The 20,808-nt window shown below is 47.2% G+C and overlaps 1 protein-coding gene across 1 annotated transcript in view; it reads left to right on the top strand.

Annotated features, from left to right (window-relative positions):
* Positions 1-16,022, top strand: part of rem2 (RAS (RAD and GEM)-like GTP binding 2) — a 30,706-nt gene extending 14,684 nt beyond the window's left edge. The window contains exons 4-5 of the mRNA XM_079750409.1: positions 7,329-7,506; positions 15,379-16,022. Coding sequence (XP_079606535.1) covers positions 7,329-7,506; positions 15,379-15,701 — 501 coding nt within the window. The 3' untranslated portion in view covers positions 15,702-16,022. The remainder of the gene's footprint in view (positions 1-7,328; positions 7,507-15,378) is intronic.
* Positions 16,023-20,808: the final 4,786 nt, after the last annotated feature.

Here is a 20,808-nt window from a genome sequence, read left to right as displayed (position 1 = left end):
GGGTTCTGTTCGGCCCAGCTATGCCTTATGTTTATTCACTACCAGTGAATGGGGTCCTGTGTTGGGTTGAAATCAGTCCAGTGGTAACCTTCTACCCTTTAGAATGTATTTGTGTTTGTGTATGTGTCTTCTGTATTGTGGGGGACATAAGTCATCTAAATATCCTGCCTGTTAGGTTCGTGTGTGTGTGGCTTTGTTTGTGTGTGTTTGTGTGTCCACATCACCGTCTGGTCTTTGTTTGATTGCACTGTGGGGACATTTGTGCACACACATGTCAGTTGTCGTATTTGAGAGTACAGGCACGTGAGGACTGACCTCATCTGCCTCCCCCTGCCCCCACAAAACCAAACCAAATGCATAGCTTAACTTAGCTTAAAATCTGTGTTCCACTTACCAGCAGACAACCTTTATAATGAGAAAATACATGTTGACACACACGCACACACATGCACACACACAGAGGATTTGGAGCAGAGTTCAACACACACTCACACACATGCACACACATAAATACAGAGGATTGGGAGCAGAGTTCAACTCCAAATCACACACAACCACACGCACACACACACACATGGCAGCACACACAAAATAGGGATTTATCCAGATGTTTGTTTTTGGCCTTGGTAAACCCTGATGAGATTATTACTTTAGTCTGAGCGCATTACCATGCAGCGCCCAGCATTTATTAACCCTAACCCCAACTCGTTTGTGTTAACGAGTGTTAAACAACGGCTGATTAAGCACCTACAAGATGACCTGCTATAGGTGTGTGTCTTTGTGTGCGTTGTGTTGTAAACATATGTGTTTGTGTGATACACACAGATGATAGCATGTGTGGATTGATGAATTTGTTTGGGTTTTTTATGCGGTGTGGGTCATAGGCCGTTTTGGTGGTGCAACATCATCTCATTTGTGTCTATTTGTGTGCGTGTCAGTGTGCATTTGTTTGGCGGTGCGCGCGTGTAGGCATGAACACGTGGGGCCATGCACATTTGTGGGCGTGCACGTATGGGCCTGTACGTGTGCGGGAGTGCACGTGTGCCCATGTTTGGGCATTCACGTACGGGCCTGTATGTGTGTTGGAGTGCACGTGTGGGCGTGCACGTATGGGCATGTACGTGTTTTGGCGTGCACCTGTGTCGGGGAGTGGCAGGTGTTGACAGATGGCCTGCACTCGGGGAACAGGAGGAACTCGTAGGAAGACGAGAAGACGGGGGGGGGGGGTGAAAAAACATAGAGAAGGAGAGATGGAGAGAGATGGTGCAGAGAGAGACCAGGAGAGAGATATTGAGAGACTGAGTTTGATGGAGAGACAGAGAGAGGAAGGTGGAGCGAGAGAGTAGGTGGAGGTACGGAGAATGGAGAGAGAGAAAGGGGGAGAGATAGAAATAGAGAGTGGAAGCGGAGGTGAGAAAGATTAACATTACATTTTACAATTACATTTAGGGCATTTAGAGGACGCTATCCAAAGCGACTTACAAACATCAATTACACATTCACACACTGACGGCGGTGTCAATCATGCAAGGCGACAGCCAGCTTGTGGGGAGCAGTTAGGGTGAGGTGTCTCGCTCAGGGACGCCTCGACACACCGGTAGGAGGAGCCAGGGATCACACTAGCAACCTTCCGCTTAAAAGTCAACCCACTCTACCTCCTGTGCTACTTCTGCCCTAGAGGGGCGAAGACAAACAAAAAGATTAAATGAGAGTAGGGAGAAGGGAAGGGTCAGAGGGAGAAAGAGAGAGAGAAAAGGAGAGCGAGAGTCTGACAGAGAGTGGGTCACGCAGAGATGTATGTGGGAGATGTGGGTAGGGTGAGAGGGAAAGAAAGAAAGAAAGAAGGAAAGAAAGAAAGAAAGAAAGAAAGAAAGAAAGAAAGAAAGAAAGAAAGAAAGAAAGAAAGAAAGAGGGTAAGAGGGCGAGAGAGAGAAACCTGTCTGGTTTGAGGAGAGAGAGTGATGCAGAGACCTGATGTGAAGCCTACTTACTGTGTTCCTGCGCTCCCCCCGGGCCAGTCCGTCACTCTGCCAATCGATGTTCATTCTGTCTGCTAGTCTAACTACTTCCATAGTTTAGTTTCTCTGTCGCACCCCCTCCTTTTTATTCTCCCCCTCCTCCGCCCCCCCCTCCTTCTCCTGTTCCTCCTCCTCCTCTCCCTCCCCCCCCTACTCCTCCTCCGCCTCCTCTTCCTCCTCCACCCCTCCCCCTCATCCATCCCCTCTCCTCCTTCTCCTCCTCCTCCATCCCCCCTCCTCCTCTTCCTCCTCCTCCTCCACCCCACCCCCTCCTCATCCCCTCCTCTCTTCCAATCTTCCTCACCCCCCTGCTCTCCTGCCAGGAAGCTCTGCATGAACTTCCTGCTTCCACCGTCCAATCGTATCCCTCGTCGCTGCTTGAGAAGATGTGAATTTTTCAGGCGTGTCGCTCCCTGGAGGGTTTAAATATTCACCTTCCGGCGACTTAGATGTAGGGCATGAACACACACTGGCACACACAAACACACACACACACACACACACAAGCAGGCACACACAGGCCTCCAAGTGCACACATATGTGCGCACACGCAAAAGCTGGCAAATCTGTGGGTCCTTATCTGGATTCTATTTAGGTCACAAGCATTGCATTTTAATTCCGTTACCAGTGGTCAATATTTTATGATGTTATTGCGACTGGCATGGCCCGGCAAACGCTATGTGAATTGTAATCTAGAATTGAGAATTTGAATATACAATCTTAAATTGTCATCTAGCACTGAGAATTTGAATCTACAATCGAGAAGTACATTCCAAAATAAAGGATAAAAACCTAGAATCTGTCAACTAAATTTCTGCCCAAACCTTGATGCATTACAGTAGATCGATGGATAGAAATAGCTACCTCTTTATCATCTACATCTATTCATCATCTGCCCGAACCGTTATGCATGATGGCAGATTGATGGATATAAATAGTTACCTTTTAATCATCTACCTCTATTCATAAACACAATGAGCTATAGTAGTACATGAATCGTAAATAATGAGCTAATTAGGCACTAATTAGGCACTCACTGCAATGAGCACGAGAAAATGACTTCAGCATAGCCAATCACAAACGGTCCCCAGCATCACGACTCCCTGTTGGACGGTTCTATAGATAGCGTTGGCACTGCTTGACAGGCCGAAGCATTCCTCTATAGCCGACGTACCGCTTAGCCTCAGTGACGTGTTTACCTTCCTCCGACCCCACCTCCCCTGTCCCGCTAGCTAGTAGTGCGCCGCAACCAAGGTGTTTTTGGCTGTGCTAGCATCGCAAACCCTCCCTGCGCGCAACTCACTCTCATTATCGCCATTTAGAGTCTGAAATAATGGTTCCTCGTCAAACCACAAACTGGGAGATATGGGAACTTCCTGACGGCTCCCTCCTCCCTCCTCCCTCTCTCTCTTTCTCCATCTCTGTCTCTTCATATTTTGTCTCAATTTGTCCCACTTTCTGTGGGACAAGTTGCCTCTCCCCCAATCTGCATCTCTCTCCCCCTCTTTTAATCTTTCCGTCCGTCTTCCCTCTTTTTTGTCATTAAATCTGGTGGATCCACTGCCATGTCCTCCGCCTAAAACATAAATTGTGACTCGCTTTAGCTTCGCCGTCCTCCTGGAGCGATGTTTATAAAGATAGCATCAAAAAACTTTTTTTCGCCAGCATGATTGCGCTAAATGAAAGCATCATCAAAAGCCATCAAAGGGGAACACTTGAAAACAAGCTGTCCCTCTACTGGGCTAAGTCAACGGTCAAGAGCCAGCCAGAGCCTTGGCAATAACAACCAGAAACAGGACAGCTCAGGAATAACCAGACTCAATAAAGGGGAGTCATGGCCACACAGATTGTGACAAGCGACAGACGCTAAAGGACGGAGAGAGAGAGAGAGGGAGAAAGGGATATAGTCACAAACACTCAGAGATGGAGAGAGAGAGAGAGAGAGATGATGTGAATAGGAGAAAAAGCGAAAAAGATAAGAAGCAGTAAGAGAGACAGAGAGAGACAGGACAATACAGAGAAAGAGAGAGAGAGCGAGAGAGAGAAGGAAGACATGGCCAGTGACCTTTAAGCCAGGCATCTTGCTGGATGTCTGGGCAGTTTAATGAAGCCCTTAATGGGCCTGGCCCCACCGGGACAGCGCTAGCCATGGTGAAGTCAAGGGTGAGATACCGCGCTGTAGCTCTCAGTGGGACAAATTGGGTGGAGACTCAGGCTCCGTCGCCCCGCGTTGGTTCAGAAGGGTTTTGCTGCCCGTCCTGTTTTGACCTCTCCCCTATTGTCAGTACCGTTTCACAATGCTGTCATTAATGCTGTCAGTACCGTTATAGTACGCTGTCAGTAATGCTGTCGGTACTGTTACACAATGCCGTCAGTACCTTTACAGTTATATTGCCAGTACCATTACAATATGCTGTCAATACCATTACAATATGCTTTCAGTGCCATTATAATATGTTGTCAGTAGCATTACATTATGTTTAATACTTAAAATGATTTAATTAATTTCAGATGCATGTCATTAACGAGAAGGTAGGGCTATTTCTCATGAATGTCTGCAGATAGACTGTGGATATTGAGACTAAAACCTAGTACCTTTTGGCCGGTAGTATAGTATTCTAGGCATGAGAAGGGAATTCATTTAATTCTTTATGAATTAATCTAATCTTTTACTTTTCTGACCTCAGTGACCACTCAAAGTGCTTTACATTGTATGTGATTGTATTGATGTTTATTTCGATTTATTTTCCAATGTTATCATACTGTCCATAAAACCAAGAAGCATGTTCTTGTTGCTCCTTCCCCTTCCTCTCACCCTTCAGGAGATTGGATCCATCTTGACTCCACTTAACTTAATGAACTGTGTGGGTGGGTGTGTCTCTGCATGTGTGCATCTCTGTGGGAAGTGCATGGGTCTGTATCTGCGTGAACTTGTGTATGTGTCTGCTTGTGTGCATATGTGTGTGTATGTATGTGTGTGCGTCTGAATCTGCATCTGAGTATTCGTGTGTATTTATGTGTGTATGCATGTTTGTGTGCATGTGTGCATTCATGTTTGTGTGTGTGTTTAAGTGGACCTTAGGGTTAAGAGTTCAAGAGTCTTGTGGTGCTCGGAGCTGTTCTTGAGCCGGCTGGATCGTGTCCTGATGCTCCGATACTGTTGCAGAGTGAACAAGTCTTGCTAGGGTGGCTGTGGTCCCTGAGAATAGTCTGCTTTACTCCTCCATCTACGAGTGTAGAGGTCCTGTAGAGAGGGCTGATCAGACCTGGTGATGTGCTGTGCAGTTTTCACGACCCTTTGCAGAGCTTTGAGGTCGCTGTCATTGCAATTCCCATACCAGGCGGTGATGCAGCCAGTCAGGGTTTCCTGGAGTCCATACCAAACTTCTTCAGTCTGCGTAGGAAGAAGAGCCGTGTCTCTCTGCCTTAACAACAATGTCGGTGTGGTATGACGAGGAGAGGTCCTCGCTGATGTGGACCCCAAGGAACATGAAGCTACTGACTCTCTCCACTGCAGCCCCATCTATGTGGATGGGGGTATGGTCTCCTCTCTGCAGCTTCCTGTAGTCCACAATGAGCTCCTTAGTTTTGCTGACATTGAGATGGAGGTTGTTGCCATGGCACCATGTTGACAGGGGCCCTCACTTCCTCCCTGTAGGCTGTCTCATTGTTGTCATAGATCAGGCCGATGACAGCAAACATATTGATTGTATTTGAGCTGTGTGTGGCCACCCAGTCGTGCGTGAACAGCTATTACAGGAGGGGGCTGAGCATCTAGCCCTGTGGTGCTCCTGTACTGAGAGTCAGAATGGAGGAGGTGTTGTTGCCCATCCTCACAGCCTAGGGTCTGCCCGTCAGGAAGTCCAGTATCCTGCTGCATAGGGCTGTGTTAAGCCGTAGGTCCCTGAGCTTGGTGATAAGGTTAGAGGGCGCTATAGTGTTGAATGCTGAGCTAAAGTCAATGAATAGCATTCTCACATATGTGAGTTGGGAGAGGGCAGTGTGGAGGGTGAGGGCGATGGCATCGTCAGTAGATCTGTTTGGCCTGTAGGCGAACTGTAGAAGGTCCAGGGTGTCAGGCAGAGAAGAGGTGATATGGGTTTTGACTAGCCGCTCAAAGCACTTCTTGGTGACCGATTTGAGAGCTACGGGGCGGTAGTCATTTAAACAGAGGGCTTCTGTTTTCTTGGGTGTAGGAACAATGGTCGTTCTCTTGAAGCTTGTTGGAGCGACAGATTGTTGTAGGGATGTGTTTAAAAGCTGAGTGAATACATCCGCCGGCTGGTCTGCACACACCATGGCCCAATCCCAAAGTGAGCCCTGAGGACTAAGGACTAAGGACTCACAGACTTAATTGATCTCAGGTGCTAAGTGAGTGAGTGCGTGAGGCCACATGGGATAGGTATATATGGGATTGGGGCAGCACTTCACGAGAGCACATGTTACCTTGGCAACGTTTAATGCCAAAGATGCTGCTGACACTTGCCGGTTTGGGAATTCTCAGTTTTTTTTTTTTTTTTTTTTTTTTGTAAATGCAATGAAAACAATCGGCTACAGCAATTTATTGATATTAGAAAAAATATATTTTTACTTTTGAACACTACTTCAGTATAAAGGATGTATTGAAATAGGTGATTATTGGCCTACACATACTAATCATAAGTCAGAACGGGCTACATTTGGCTGAATTATAAAAGGTATAATTAGTCATATGAAGAGCCGTTTGGGAGCCAAAAGAGCCGGCTGTTGTTGGTGAGCTGATCCAAATGATCCGGCTCACTAAGAAAAGGCCGAAATTCTCATCTGGTCGCGCATTGACATTAACGTCGTCTTGTTGTTTACCTTCCTAATTTCCGGATTTCCCTATGGTCTCCGCGGTAAATATCACAACGCTTTGAATTGTGGGTAATTCCCTTAGGTGAAGTCTGCACTGATGAAGACTCACGGAAAGGGCTCGGTAAGTGTGGACTCAAACACTCACGTTTTTTGGTTTGACAATGGGACAGCCCTAAAGCCTAAATAAATTCGCGAGAATGCGCTGCTGAGTCCGTGAGTCCGGACATTGGGATTGGGCCCTTGAGTACTCGGGATGCCGTCTGGGCCTGGGGCCTCCTCTTAATATTTCCAGTGGACAGGGGTCCCGGTCCATTTGCATCCCCACGGCAGGGGTGTTATGCTCAAAGCGTGCATGAACATAACCCAGCTCATCTGGAAGAGTTACACCTCCTCAACATTGTTGATTTTTTCCCCTTGTACTACGTAATAGTCTTTAATCTTGTGTGTGTGTGTGTGTGTGTGTGTTCACTATAGGACCTGTCCGGGCTGCAGTGTGACGTGTGTGTGCTGGTGTTCTCGGTGACGGACAGGCGGAGCTTCCACCGCACGGCACAGCTCCGCCTCCTGCTGCGGGAGTCGCTGCCCACCACGCCCATCATCCTGGTGGGCAACAAGAGCGACCTGGTGCGCTGCAGAGAGATCAGCACCGAGGGTAGGCAGGGGCAGGGCCTCCACACACACACCTACACACACGCACACAGGCAAATGCACACACGTACGCACACACACATACACACATGCACGAGCACACACACAAATTCACAAACATGCATGAGCACACACATACACGCACATACATACATACACACGCACACAAATGCACACACACGTGCACAAGCACATATACGCAAGCAAACAAATCGCTACACACGTGTATGAGTACACACACACACACCTTAAGACATACAAACGCAAACAGTCACACAAACACACACACACAGTTCCATTATCACACACGCAAACATGTAGAGGTCTACACGTTCTTAGCATAGAAAAGAAATAGATGTACAAAAACTACACCAACACTCTCACACACACACACACGCACGCACACACACACACACACACACACACACACACACAGACAGACAGACAGACAGACAGACAGACAGACAGACAGACAGACAGACAGACAGACAGACAGACACACACATACACACACATACACACACACATCCACACACACAAACAGCACCATACAAATTGGGTGCATATAGAGACAGAAAAATATTCCCGCAAACATCAGACACATAGGTTCAAAGACACACTCCACTGATCTAGTTTAAAAATGGTCCTAACAGAGCAGACAAGAATTCCATTTAATTAGTTGTCTCTTAGTGCTATCCTTCACACCCACACATCAATGTGTGTGTGTATGTGTGTGTGTGTGTGTGTGCGTGTGTGTGTGTGTCTGACTTAGTGTGTGTTTGTGTATGTGTACGTGTGTGTGTGTGAGTTAGTGTGTGTGTGTGTGTGTGTGTGTGTGTGAGAGTTAGTGTGTGTGTGCGTTTGTGTGTGTGTGCTCTAAGCCTGAGGATGTGTGTCTGGGATTATTGAGTTTGTCTCTAAATTGGAGCATCTTTTGAGGTCGTCGTGTTTACGAGCATCGACACAACAACTCCTTAAATACCCTCATCGATGCAAAACCAAGATAAGCATCAACTATGTCCTGCTTTTCCACCACGCCCACATTTGCCCATACACACAAACACATATACATACACACACAACAGACACACATGTACCCACACACACTCACAGGCACACATACACACACACACACATATAGACACACACACAAGACACACACACACACACACACACACACACCCATACAAACAAATACATATACTTAGACAGACACACACACACTCACACACACACACACACACACACAAACACACACATATAGACACACACACACACACAAGACACACACACACACACACACACACACCCATACAAACAAATACATATACTTAGACAGACGCATACACACTCACACACACACACACACACACACACACACACACACTCATACCAATAACCAAAGAAACACAGTAGTTCCCCAGATGGCCCACGTCGATCGCACCAAATGGCGGTATGGCTCCACAATGTCCTCATCTCCTTTCATATCAACCGTATCTCCTGTCTGTCTGCATCAGGGGATTGTTATCGTCCTGATGTACTCTAGTGTACCTCTCCTCATCTACCCTCATATCAACCCTATCTCATGACTGTATGCATCAGGGGGTTGTTACCATTCTGCTGTACCCCTTCTCTCTCTATTGTGCTCTATTCTGTACTGTACCTGTTTGTACTCAACTCTATCTAAACTGTGTATCTGCTGTTCTGTATGGTACATATTCTGAACTCTATTATTCTCTACTGTTATATACTGTACCTCTACTCTAACTACCGTATTCAAATGTACCTCTATTGTACCTCTTCTGTACTCCACTGTACCTCTCCCGGTCTAAAGACCCCCCTACGTCCACGAGACGAGAACCCGGCAGCCTTCGTCCTCCATCAGCTCAGTCTCTCAACACGTGTACAATAAACCCAGGATGAATGGTTTTCCCAGACAAATCTTCATATAAAAGACGGTTGATTTAAGATGTGATTATGTAGAAGGGGAGGCACAGTAGGGAACAGTGAAAGCTCGTTAGGCCACATGGTTGCCACCACTACTTCATCTGGGATAAAAATACACCAGGATGTGTAGTGCACTGGGCAGTGGGCAAGGGTGTTTGATGCAAGCCGAAAACACTGTGGCTTCAATCCCCAATGTAGGTCTAACTGTAGGCTTCCTTGAGCAGGATTGCCATGTCCAACAACTTAGCCGCTCATTCCCGACATAGCCCTGAATAACATCAATGTGATCGTCCGCTAAATGAATAAATAGCAACCAAAACAAGTCTGTTCATTTTGTGTAAACACATTCTGTGAGTCCTGAGTGCATTGGTCTTGCGCTCCCCGGGGTATTCTAGGCACGCCTTGAACCAACCCCTTACTAAATCAGTATGGACCCCCCCCCCAGAGCTGGAGGAAGGGTTTTTGGAGGGGGCTGACTTCAGAGTTTGCTAAGCTCGATGGCTGGCCGCTCCCCCGCCGTGCAGATGCTGTGAGCCAGCTCCTGGTGGCTGAACAACAACATGCATTATTTACACCCGCAAACCCGGGGCTCCGAGCTCCTCTGTGTCCCTGTTTCGCAGAGGTCAGACCGCCGCGGTACGCTGGAGCTTTCTGCGTGTCACACCAGAGAAATAGACTGAGAATAAATAGGATTTCTTTTTGTTCTCTGTGGTAGACCTAAGAATTGTGTTGTTGAGAAAATCATGTCGGAGCATGTGGTGACGTATTTCTTACACGACCCTTCGTGTAGAACCTTTTGTTTCTTAAAACAAAAGGTTCTGGATCCCCGACTGTGGTGGAAGGTTGTGCGGTGTCGGCTTCTCCGTCTGTTCTTTTCAACTGGAAGTAAGCCTTTACAGATAAAAAATGGAAAAAAAAAAAAAACGAAAAGTACAGACTCCTAAAACAGTGAAAACTATAGATAGTCAAATAGTTTGAAGAGGGAAGGGAGCTGAGACGGAGTACAGTGAATCAAGCTCCGCAGCTTTACCGCTGTACCCCAGCTCTGCGGTGCAGCGATGCTACATTTGCATATGCAAACAATTTAGCGTCTCAGGGGCTCGGACTGCTCCCCGGGAAGGCTATAGGGTGACACCGCTCCGGGTACAGAGCCCAGCCTGCTCTGCCACTCTGTGGACACAGCACAGGGATCCGTCTCTCTGAGTCTCTGCTGCCCCATGCCTCTGTGTGAGTGTGTGTGTATATGAGTTTGTGTTTGTTTGTGTGTTTGTGTGTGTGTGTGTGTGTGTGTGTGTGTGTGTGTGGGTGGGTGTGTGCGTGCGTGTGTGCGTGCATGTGTGTTCTGGAAGATACCATGTCTCATGGTGGATTATCTCCCTCTGTCAGGGCGGCCCCCTCTTGTCAGTATCTTTCCCTCGCATGGATGGATTGATGCCTGTGTGTGTGTTGGTGTGTGTATGTGTGCATGTATGTGTGTACGCTAGTCCTATGTGTGTACAACAGATGTATGCCACATCGTGAAAGAAAAAATCCTTTGAATGCAGGAGAGCAATACACAACAATTGTGTACAAATGCATGCATAGACACACAGGCACACACACACACACACACACACCTAGGCACACAAACACACACACAGGCTAACACCCCCAACACACACACACCCACAGGAACACAGACCCACACAGGAACACACAAACACACACAGCTACAGGCATACACCAACACACAAACACACACAGACAGGAACACACAGGCCAGGTCTCCCTCGTCTGTGTGCTTGCTCTGCGTGTGGTAGGGCACGATAAGGAGGGGGCGAGGAACACAGAATGGACAGAGGAGCGATGGAGGGAGGGAAAAGAGAAATGTCAGGGGGTGCAGATAGAGTGGGTTTGGGTGTGTGTGATGTGTGTGTCTTTTGTCGGTATGTGCTTGTGTGTGTTACCTGCCCATGTGTTTATGTGTGTGTGAGGGCGTTGACCTGCCTGTGTGTGTGTGGCGTGTCTGTGTGTGTGTGTGTGTGTGTGTGAGTGTGTGTGTTAACCTGCCTGTTGTGCTTGTAGCTGGATGATACAGGGGTCAAAATATGTTGTTTTGGTTGAGCTTTGTTCTCCACCTCGGGGGCGGTTGTAGCGGTCGCCACATACGGCTGTTGTCCGCTCCGACGCTGGTCAGGACATTGGGAGTTCAGGCCAGGATTGTGTGTGTGTATGTGTGTGTTTTTGTGTGTCAGGGTGTGTGTCTGTGTGCCCTTTGTTTGTGTTTCTGTATGTCAGGGTTTGTGTGTGTGTGTTTGTGTGTGTGTGTGTGTGTGTTTGTGTGTGTGTGTGTGTGTGTGTGTGTAAAAGTGTGTGTGTGTGTGTAAAAGTGTGTGTGTGCGTGTAACGGGAACAGGAGGGGGTATGAAGAGGTTCAGTTGACCGATTGAAGGAAGGACATCGAGGGAGGAGAGGAGGTACGAGGAAGGAAGCGAAGAGGAAGAGAGGAGAGGAAAGGAGAGATGGAACGGAGAGAACAGAAGAGAAAAGTAGGGGGAGGACAGGTGAGGTGAGGAGATGAAATGAGAGGAGAGAAGAGAGGAGGAGAAAGGAGAGACGAGAAGGAGATATGAGGAGAGGCGGATAGGAAAGAAGAGGAGAGGGAAGGAGGGATCATACGAGAGGGAGGGTAAGAGGAGAAGGAGGGATGACACCAGAGGGAGGGAAAGAGGAGAAGGAGGGATGACACCAGAGGGAGGGAAAGAGGAGAAGGAGGGATGACACCAGAGGGAGGGAAAGAGGAGAATAGGAGATAGAAGGAGGGTTCATACAAGAGGGAGGGAAAGAGGAGAAGAGAGAGACGGAGAGATGATACCGGGGGAGGGAAAGAAGAGAAGAGGGAAGGAGGGATCATACCAGAGGGAGAGAGATATCTACCATACCTCTATTCAGCTTTTTCTCTCCTCATGGATCAGGAAGCAGCATGCGGTCAGCAGTATTGTAAAACCGCCGCACAGGGCGTGGATACGCCTATATTTACATGTCGATATATTTATATCTACGTCTCCCGCTTGTATCCGGCGCCATGTCTAACAGAGCGTTGCGCGTTACTGATCAGCATTTCGGGGGCAGGTGAGGGAGGAAGTGGACCCGCATGGACTTCCTGTCAGTAGTCCTGTCCACACAGAGGCGTCAGGGGTCATTGATGCATGGTAATGGTGTCCCCTCTGACACTTTTGTTTCCCACTTCTCATGGCTGCCCCCTCCCTCTCTATCTGGATCGCCCTCTCTCTGAGTCACTCGCCCGTCTTGTGTCGGGGTGTCTTGCTCTCCTTCGATTTCTCTCTCACTTAGTTGAAGTCTCTCGCCCGCTCATTCCCGGGGCCAAACACATATCACTGTCTGAGTGGGAGTGAGGGCCTGCTCTCAGAGTCTCACTCACTCACTCACTCACTCACTCTGTCTCTTTGTTTCTCTCACTCTCTCTCTTTCTCCCCTCTGTCACTCTCTCTCTCTTTCTCCCCTCTCTTGCTCTGTCACTCTCTCTCTCTCGCTCTCTCTCTCTCTCTCTCTCTGCTTGTTGATTTCTTATGCCCACTAGTCCTTGTCTCTTCGGTCATCTCACTCTCTCTCTATTGTCCCCTCTTTTCTCTCTCTTGTCCTCCCTCTCTTTTCCATGTTTGTGTCCTTCCATGCTCTCAAATGTCTATCTAAACTGTCTCTCTCTCTCTCCCTCTCTCCCTACCTCTCTCCCTCCATCGCCCCCTCCCTCCCACCTCCTGTCAGCCCCTGGTGTGTCAGGACCTCTGTACCTGCTGACTCCACAGCTTTCAGCGGCACCAGACATGTCCTCATCTCCTCCCCCTCCTCCTTTCACCCGTCTCCTCTCCTCGCTCTAGACTTGTCTAGTAGGGTTGACCTTGAAGTAAGACTAGACTTGTCTAGTAGGGTTGACCCAGGAGTGAGTCTAGACTAGTTTAGCATAAAAATAAAATCCAATTATAAATATATATATATAATCATTTTTTAATTATTCCTGAACCAAATACCTGCATTTGGCAGAAAGTATTTGGAATTTGTACTGAAACGATTAGAAAACTAGACCAATCAATTTTTGTCGTCTCCTACTCTTCTCCTTTCTTCTCTTCTCCTCTCCTTCTGTTCACCTTATCCTCTCTTCTCCCCACTTTGCTCTCCTTCTGTTCTATTTCTTCTATTCTCCTATTCTCCTCTCCTCTCTCCTTCTGGTCACTCTGTCTCCTCTCCCCACCTCATCTGTTCACTGTCTCCTCTCTTCTCCTCTCCTCCTTCTAGTCCTCTGACTCCTCTCTTCTCCTCTCCTTATCTGTTCACCTGTCTCCTCTCCTCTCTCCTTCTGGTCCCCTGTCTCCTCTCTTCTCCTCTCCTTATCTGTTCACCTGTCTCCTCTCCTCTCCTCTCTCCTTCTGGTCCCCTGTCTCCTCTCTTCTCCTCTCCTTATCTGTTCACCTGTCTCCTCTCCTCTCTCCTTCTGGTCCCCTGTCTCCTCTCTTCTCTCCTTATCTGTTCACCTGTCTCCTCTCCTCTCCTCTCTCCTTCTGGTCCCCTGTCTCCTCTCTTCTCCTCTCCTTATCTGTTCACCTGTCTCCTCTCTTCTCCTCTCCTCATCTTTTCCTCTGTCTCCTATCTTCTCCTCTCTCCTTCTGTTCATTTGCCTTCACTTCCCCTCTTCATCATCTCTTCTCCTCCACCAATCTTCTCCTCCCTCTGTTCTGATGCAGTTGAACTTCTCCACTTCTTCCACAGCCTATACAATCCAATGGACGAATGAATGAGGTGATGGATGAATGCATGAATGCGGAGTGATGGGGGATGGTGATGGGACATGGTGAAAGTGCTTCTGGTTCAGTTTTGCTGGTCTTGCCTCGTTAGATGATCCAAGCAGCTGCTTCCTTTCCGGTTGTGACCTCATGTCCACACTGGATTCAGGGACTCTTTTTATACACTGGACAATTGTAATAACAGTGTTTTTGGTCTTTCCGTCGCTACTAGAGAGAATAAAAAAAATAAATAAAATGTCCTGCTTGGCCTGACATGCTCTCAACATACTGTAGTATCATTTGTTGTGTGTTTGTTTGGCCTCCACCCTTCTGACCAGCTGGGTGGACAGTCTGTTCAGGACAAAATGTCCGCCCCACAGTGGCAGTTATTATTTTCCCTTATCCGGTGAAATCACAGTTAGGGGAAAAGAGCTTTTGCCATTTGGACCATCTGACAAGATTATAGCTTATACCTCACCCAGTGTGGACGCTCACCTTTAGCTTATCACTCTCTCTCTCTCTAACTCTCGCTCACTCTGTGTCTGCCTCTATCTCTCTGTCTGTCTCTCCCTCTGTGGTTGTCTCTCCCTGTCTCTGCATCTATTTTTAGATGGGGCAGGTCACCCAATATGTTAATCTCTGGTGTATTGTGAGGGAGTCCAGAGACTAGTGGCTATTTTCAGAACCTCTCATGACATTCTACATTCTACTCCTCCTCCTCCTCGCCCTACTCCTCTTCTCCTCCTCCTCTGCTTATTCTTGTCTTCTTCCTGTATCTGATAAGAAGATACTGATACAACATGCGCTTCTCATCTTCCTGCCGCTCCTTTTGCTCCCTCTCCCCCCTTTTTCTTGGGTTTTCTTCTTCCATTTTCTCCTACTCCTTTCACCTCTTCCCTCTCTCTCTCTTTTATCATTTTTCATATTCTTATTTTTTCTTCATCTCCTCCTCCTTCCTCTCTACCTCCTCCCCTCTTTCCCCATCCTCCCTGTTCTCTTCCTCCTCCCCCTATCCTCCTCTCGTGCCTGTCCTCTTCTCCGTCTCTCCTCCCCCACCTCTTCCTCTCTCCTCCTCCTTCTCTTGCGTCAGAGGAACGCGTTCAGCAGACTACCATGGCGGCGTTGAAACCCCACCTCCTTTGTCTCCCCAGAGGCCCACGCCAGCGCCATGATGTTCGACTGCCTCTACCTGGAGCTGTCCGCCTCCCTGGACCACGGCACCGGGGAGCTGCTGGAGAGCGTGGTGCGGGCCGCCCGGGGCGACTGCGTGGGCCCCGGCTGGACCGACGGGGACCCCGGCTCGGGCCGCAGGGAGAGCCTGACCAGCAAGGCCAAGCGCTTCCTGGCGGGCCTGGTGCCGCGCTCGTACGGCCGCGACCGCGACCGCGGCCGCTACCGCGAGATGAGCCGCCAGCGCGGCAGCAAGATCCTGCGGCAGAAATCGCGGTCGTGCCACGACCTGAGCGCCCTGTGACACGCCCCCCACAGTGTGTTCCTGTGGCGTGCAGGAACACACACCCACACACACACACGCACACACACACACACACACACACACACAATCACACACACACACACACAATTCATGCATATACTCATAGGCATGCATGTATATGTACATACATTAATACATACATGCATCAATGCATACGTACGTACTTACGTCAAACGTACATACATCCATGGCTTTGTATGCATAGTACACTCACACACACACGCATACAGGGGACCCACATACATATGTACGTATGCCTATTTTTGAACACGGCGAGTCATATACATCACACACACTGGACTAAGACCATGAGAGGAGGGGAGGACAGGGAGGGAGGGAGGGAGGGAGGGAGGAAAATGGATGAATCAGAGGGAGAAAGGGAGGACAGTTTGAGGGGGAGTAGGTGGGGAAGGAGGAGGGAGACGAGAAGAGATTCAAGAGCTGCAAGGGGAGAGAGAAAGAGAGAGAGAGAGAAACAGAAGAAATTGGTCCGAGCTGTGCTAAAAAAAGTCAAGTCCAAGTCCAGCAATTAGATAACAGCAGAAGGACAGAGAGGTACATTAATAGAGGGACAAAGAGAAGCCCAGTGGGAGCCGGGGTTCGCTAGAATAAGCCCTGATGCCATTTTCGATAAACTGCAGTCTGCTTGTTAGCCCTGATGATGTTAAATAGCGGGAGAATGGGAGCAGGAGGAGAGTCTCATCAAGCAGCTGAATGGACAGATTATGGGGACAAAATGGCAGCGACGGGGAATGAGAATCGGGAGAAACCAATTCACACGTGCACACACACCCCTGTGACTTGGATTATGGGGAGAGCTGATAGCCAGTAGTAGTTCTACGCTAGGTGTCTCTCTCTGTGATAGCAAGCTATTCCCCCGCTAGCACACAACTTAAGAGAATGAAGAGACGACAAACCTATTGACCCAAACAAAGACGCTTTTTGAGAGGTGCACTAAAGGCGGACCGGCAGTGCTGGCAGCGGCTAACTACCACAGCGAACCCGAACAGTTTTCGCAATTCACGACGCAACCCGTGATCAATTCTCATTTCACACTCACTGCGGTCAGACACAACATTTTAAAGACTGTTTTTCAGGAGATTCACCCCAAAAAAGAGGCTAGCATGTCACGGCTGACGGTCACGGCTGAACACTGCCCCCAACACAACACCCCCCACCCCCCACCAAACTCTCCCCCCTCCCCTGAGCACCTTCACCTGGGACTTGAAACGCGAGGTGCCGGATCGATGCCGCGTAGCACTGCTTTGTGAGCCTGCAATCGCAAGAAGATCCCTTTAAGTGAGAAAATATGGATTTTAGAGCGAGGTTTTAAAAAAGAAAAGAACGAAAACATGAAGCGCCATTAGGTAATGATTATATCAAACGGTTACGACCGGTTCAAACTGTCTTCGCCGACTGAAAACTGGACAAAACGTTGGACAATAATATTTACAAAACAAAACCTTAACTACCTGTGGCTGTTTCTTGTTTGTCTTATTCCCATTGGTTCGTTTGTTTTTCTTTGCTTTTACTTTTTTGGCTGACAATACCGTGTTAGGAGCGTTACTTTGTGAGGCCCAACTCAACGACACTAATACCGTTAAAGTAGGCTTGAGAACGTTTCGGAGGCTCATGTCTGACACACATCTGCGTCCGTCGCCGTTGACTGAGCACTCTCTTCTTTCCGAGGGGAAATAAATTAGTATTTTGACGTGGTTAACAGGTGTCTCGTCCTTGTTTTTCTTCCGTGGTCATGAATTGATGAATTCATGAATAAACGTGTTATTTTATCTTGTTACGGGGGTTATTACGCGATGACGAGTTGTTACTGGAAAGCGATGGAGCATAAGTGTTATTTGCGTATTCATTCGATTTTTTTTTACTTTGTTTAAAATGGTTAACTGTCTGTACCAATAACAAATTAACATATACATCAACAGACAATCCCCAAGGAGAAATAAACAGAATTCATGTTTATGCTTCTCTTTTTCTCGTTTCAATGCTACAACATTTCCCCTTCCAACTAGGTTTTAACCATGCCCTTATAAGGACTTAAGGGGGAGGGTATGTGTGCTCAAGTCAGGGTGTGTGAAGCCGTTTCAGACAAATGTGTGATAAAGGCTTCTATAAAGGTTACCATGAATAATCCTTACCTCTTAACATAGGAGGCTGGGTAGCTTAATCGTTTCCCAACTTACCAGCTCCTTGGTGACTTGTATCTGAATCCACTGTAGGTCAGTTTGGATAAAAGCCTCTGCTAAATGACTTAAGTATGAATCACTCGACATGCTTAAATGTAGTACTTAGCAGGGCTTGTCTTGGCTTTTTTGTGATACTGACCTGCCCTTGAGCTAGCTCCCGGGGGTCAGCCTCTTAAGACCAGCAGACAAAGAGGTTAATCATTACAGGTGCAAATACACCACCGCACATTTGATATGGAGAACGCAAAGACTGACGCAATAAAAAGAGACAGAGCGAGGGGAGGAGAGAGAGAGAGAGAAAGAGAGGGAGACAGAGAGCGAGAGATGGGGTTAGATAAACGCTTTGAGGAACGCCGGTTGCCTGGAGACGGTTGTCACGGAGACCGGGAGTCCCAGTGTTCTTTGGCTTCCCCATTGTCCTATATTTGTTTAGATATTTCCGAGATTGCAGGCTGTTGTTGAAGTGTTTTCCCACTCTTCCTGTCCATTTCTTCCTTTCTCCGGAGGTCCACTGGAGTCGACCCTGTTAGAGTGCAGGCGGGGGAGAGATGGAAATATTTTCAAAAATGACTCGCAACGAAAGGTGACACACAGGCAGTTATGGGGGGATTTCTTGTCAGTCAAATGATGGTTCTGACTTTTGGTGGGAATATTTGACCATTGCGTTGAACACAGCGAACGCTCTCCTGACGCTCAAGAAGTAGTCAGGGGGAGGCTCCATGGGAAATCAGACAATTCTATCAGGAATAAATAAACACAAATATGTATAAAATATATATTTGGATATGTGAAAATAGGGCAAATACCTTCTATGACTCAGGGGCTTCGTTTCTCTCACTACACAACCCAAAATAACGTTGTTTGGTTACACCCTTCTACAGCATGAAATTTAGATCAGTTCATTCATTTACTGAAAACATCAAGCAGCACTCTGGTCTAATGGCCTTGTGCAGGCTGTAGGATAGTTTCAATCATGTGATCGGAAGTTCCATGAAATAAGTTCAAAACCATCAGTGCGGTACCAGACATTCTAGAACTACCATTTGTTATCATTCCTGTTATAATGGTGAAGCCCACCAACATGGCAGCTCGGGATGTGTGTGACATTATGTAAAACCTTAAAAAAGACTGGATGAATAGAGTATGAATGAAGTAGGAATAAGACCGAGCCAATTAATAGTTTCTGAATACCAATGAGATACAGAAGTGATGAAAGGGACAGATGAAAAAAACGACACAATACGCCCGAAATAGGTGTTGGCTATAACCATATTTCCATTTTCAGTGATCAGTGTGCATAACTAATTAACTCCTTTACTATATTTCCACAGCAGGTGTTTGAATGTCTGTGTTTGTGTATGTGTGTGTTCAAGGTAATATTTTAAATAGTCTGCAGGGAGGACCACCCTAGCTGGTGTGTGTGTGTGTGTGTGTGTGTGTGTGTGTGTCTGTGTGTGTGTGTGTCTGTGTGTGTGGGTGTGTGTGTGTGTGTGTGTGTGTGTGTACTGACGTGGATGGCCCTAAAGCATGCTGCGACGATTCGTCGACGTTAAAGCGAGACTTCCATTCGATTCCCCCTGAGGAGTCTGGTTGTTACCTCCCCAAAAAGGTCACCGCCATCTCCCGTTCCGTATCTGCGGGGAACAGCAGACAAAAATATTCATATATTCGGAGAGAAATAATAGCAACCAATCCATAAAGAATCCGAAGCCAGACTCGCTTGAATATGACACAGCCGTTCAGCGGCAGGAAACCAGGCGTCGCTTTTGATTGGTTGATTGGTTGCCCTGTCGACCAGAGCGATAAGAGGTGTAGGTCAAAGCGATTACTGTGTGAACACCCCCGGAGTCATTTCCATGAAATTCTGCTAATGTGGATTAATAGCGTATCAAAGGACGACAGCTATGCCAGGTGTTCCGTGTGTGTGTGTGTGTGTGTGTGTGTGTGTGTGTGTGTGTGTGTGTGTGTGTGTGTGTGTGTGTGTGTGTGTGTGTGTCATGTATTACTATTTATATGCCAGTGTTTTGATTATTAAAGGTTGAATATAATAATCCCATTCAATAGGCTATTCTTCACGACGAGTATCATTGACCTTCCTCTCGAAGGGGAAAGCAATGAGATGAGAAAAAAAGTTTTTTCACAATGCAAATGCAAAGTAAGGATGAATGTCTGGGAACGTGTTGGATGTGTGCTGGTTCGAGGTAGGATTTCAAAATAAGCGTGTTTTCCTAGTCCAAACCTATAGATTTAAAACCATGATTAGAATTCAAAACTTGAAAAAAACTTTTAGTAAACATTTAATAAGTACAGGTAAGTAAAGTTATGAATTCTATGACCCTGTTAAAAACTCGGTGTAAAGAGTCTTTACGCAAGACTGCCCTCTAGAGGCCGGGTTAGGTTTGCAAAGGTGACGCATAGACGTGTTGAAATACCCACAGATAAAACAAGACACCCACCCATCAGTCGAATTAAACTGCTGTAAAATGCCGTCTTTGTGTTTTATAATATATATATATATATATATATATTTTAGGCTAAAGCATTAGGCTAAACACAAATTAAAATTGTAAAGGTTATTTAACCACAAAGGACTATCTATATATTTTTAACAACATGCTCTAAAATAACAACTGTCGTGACTCGTGACATTCACTGTTTGTATAATTTCGCCACACTGCATCTCTAGCCTCTTATTCAACAACATTCAATGGTTACTAGGGTGCTGTGGCTGGTTGATGAAGCGTTGCTAGGGTGCCTGCGTGGTTGCTGGGATGCTCGAGTGGGTTTCTGTGCCCTCAAATGAATAAACAATCCTGTGGGGAATAATATTTCTCAAATATTTTAAAATCCGTTTGGCATTTCCAAAAATAAAAATACAAGCAGGA

Source organism: Pollachius pollachius (genome assembly GCF_949987615.1).
Source record: "Pollachius pollachius genome assembly, chromosome: 14".
Lineage (NCBI taxonomy): Eukaryota > Metazoa > Chordata > Actinopteri > Gadiformes > Gadidae > Pollachius > Pollachius pollachius.
The sequence above is the reverse complement of the archived record's forward strand: the minus strand, read 5'-3'. Positions and strand labels throughout refer to the sequence as shown.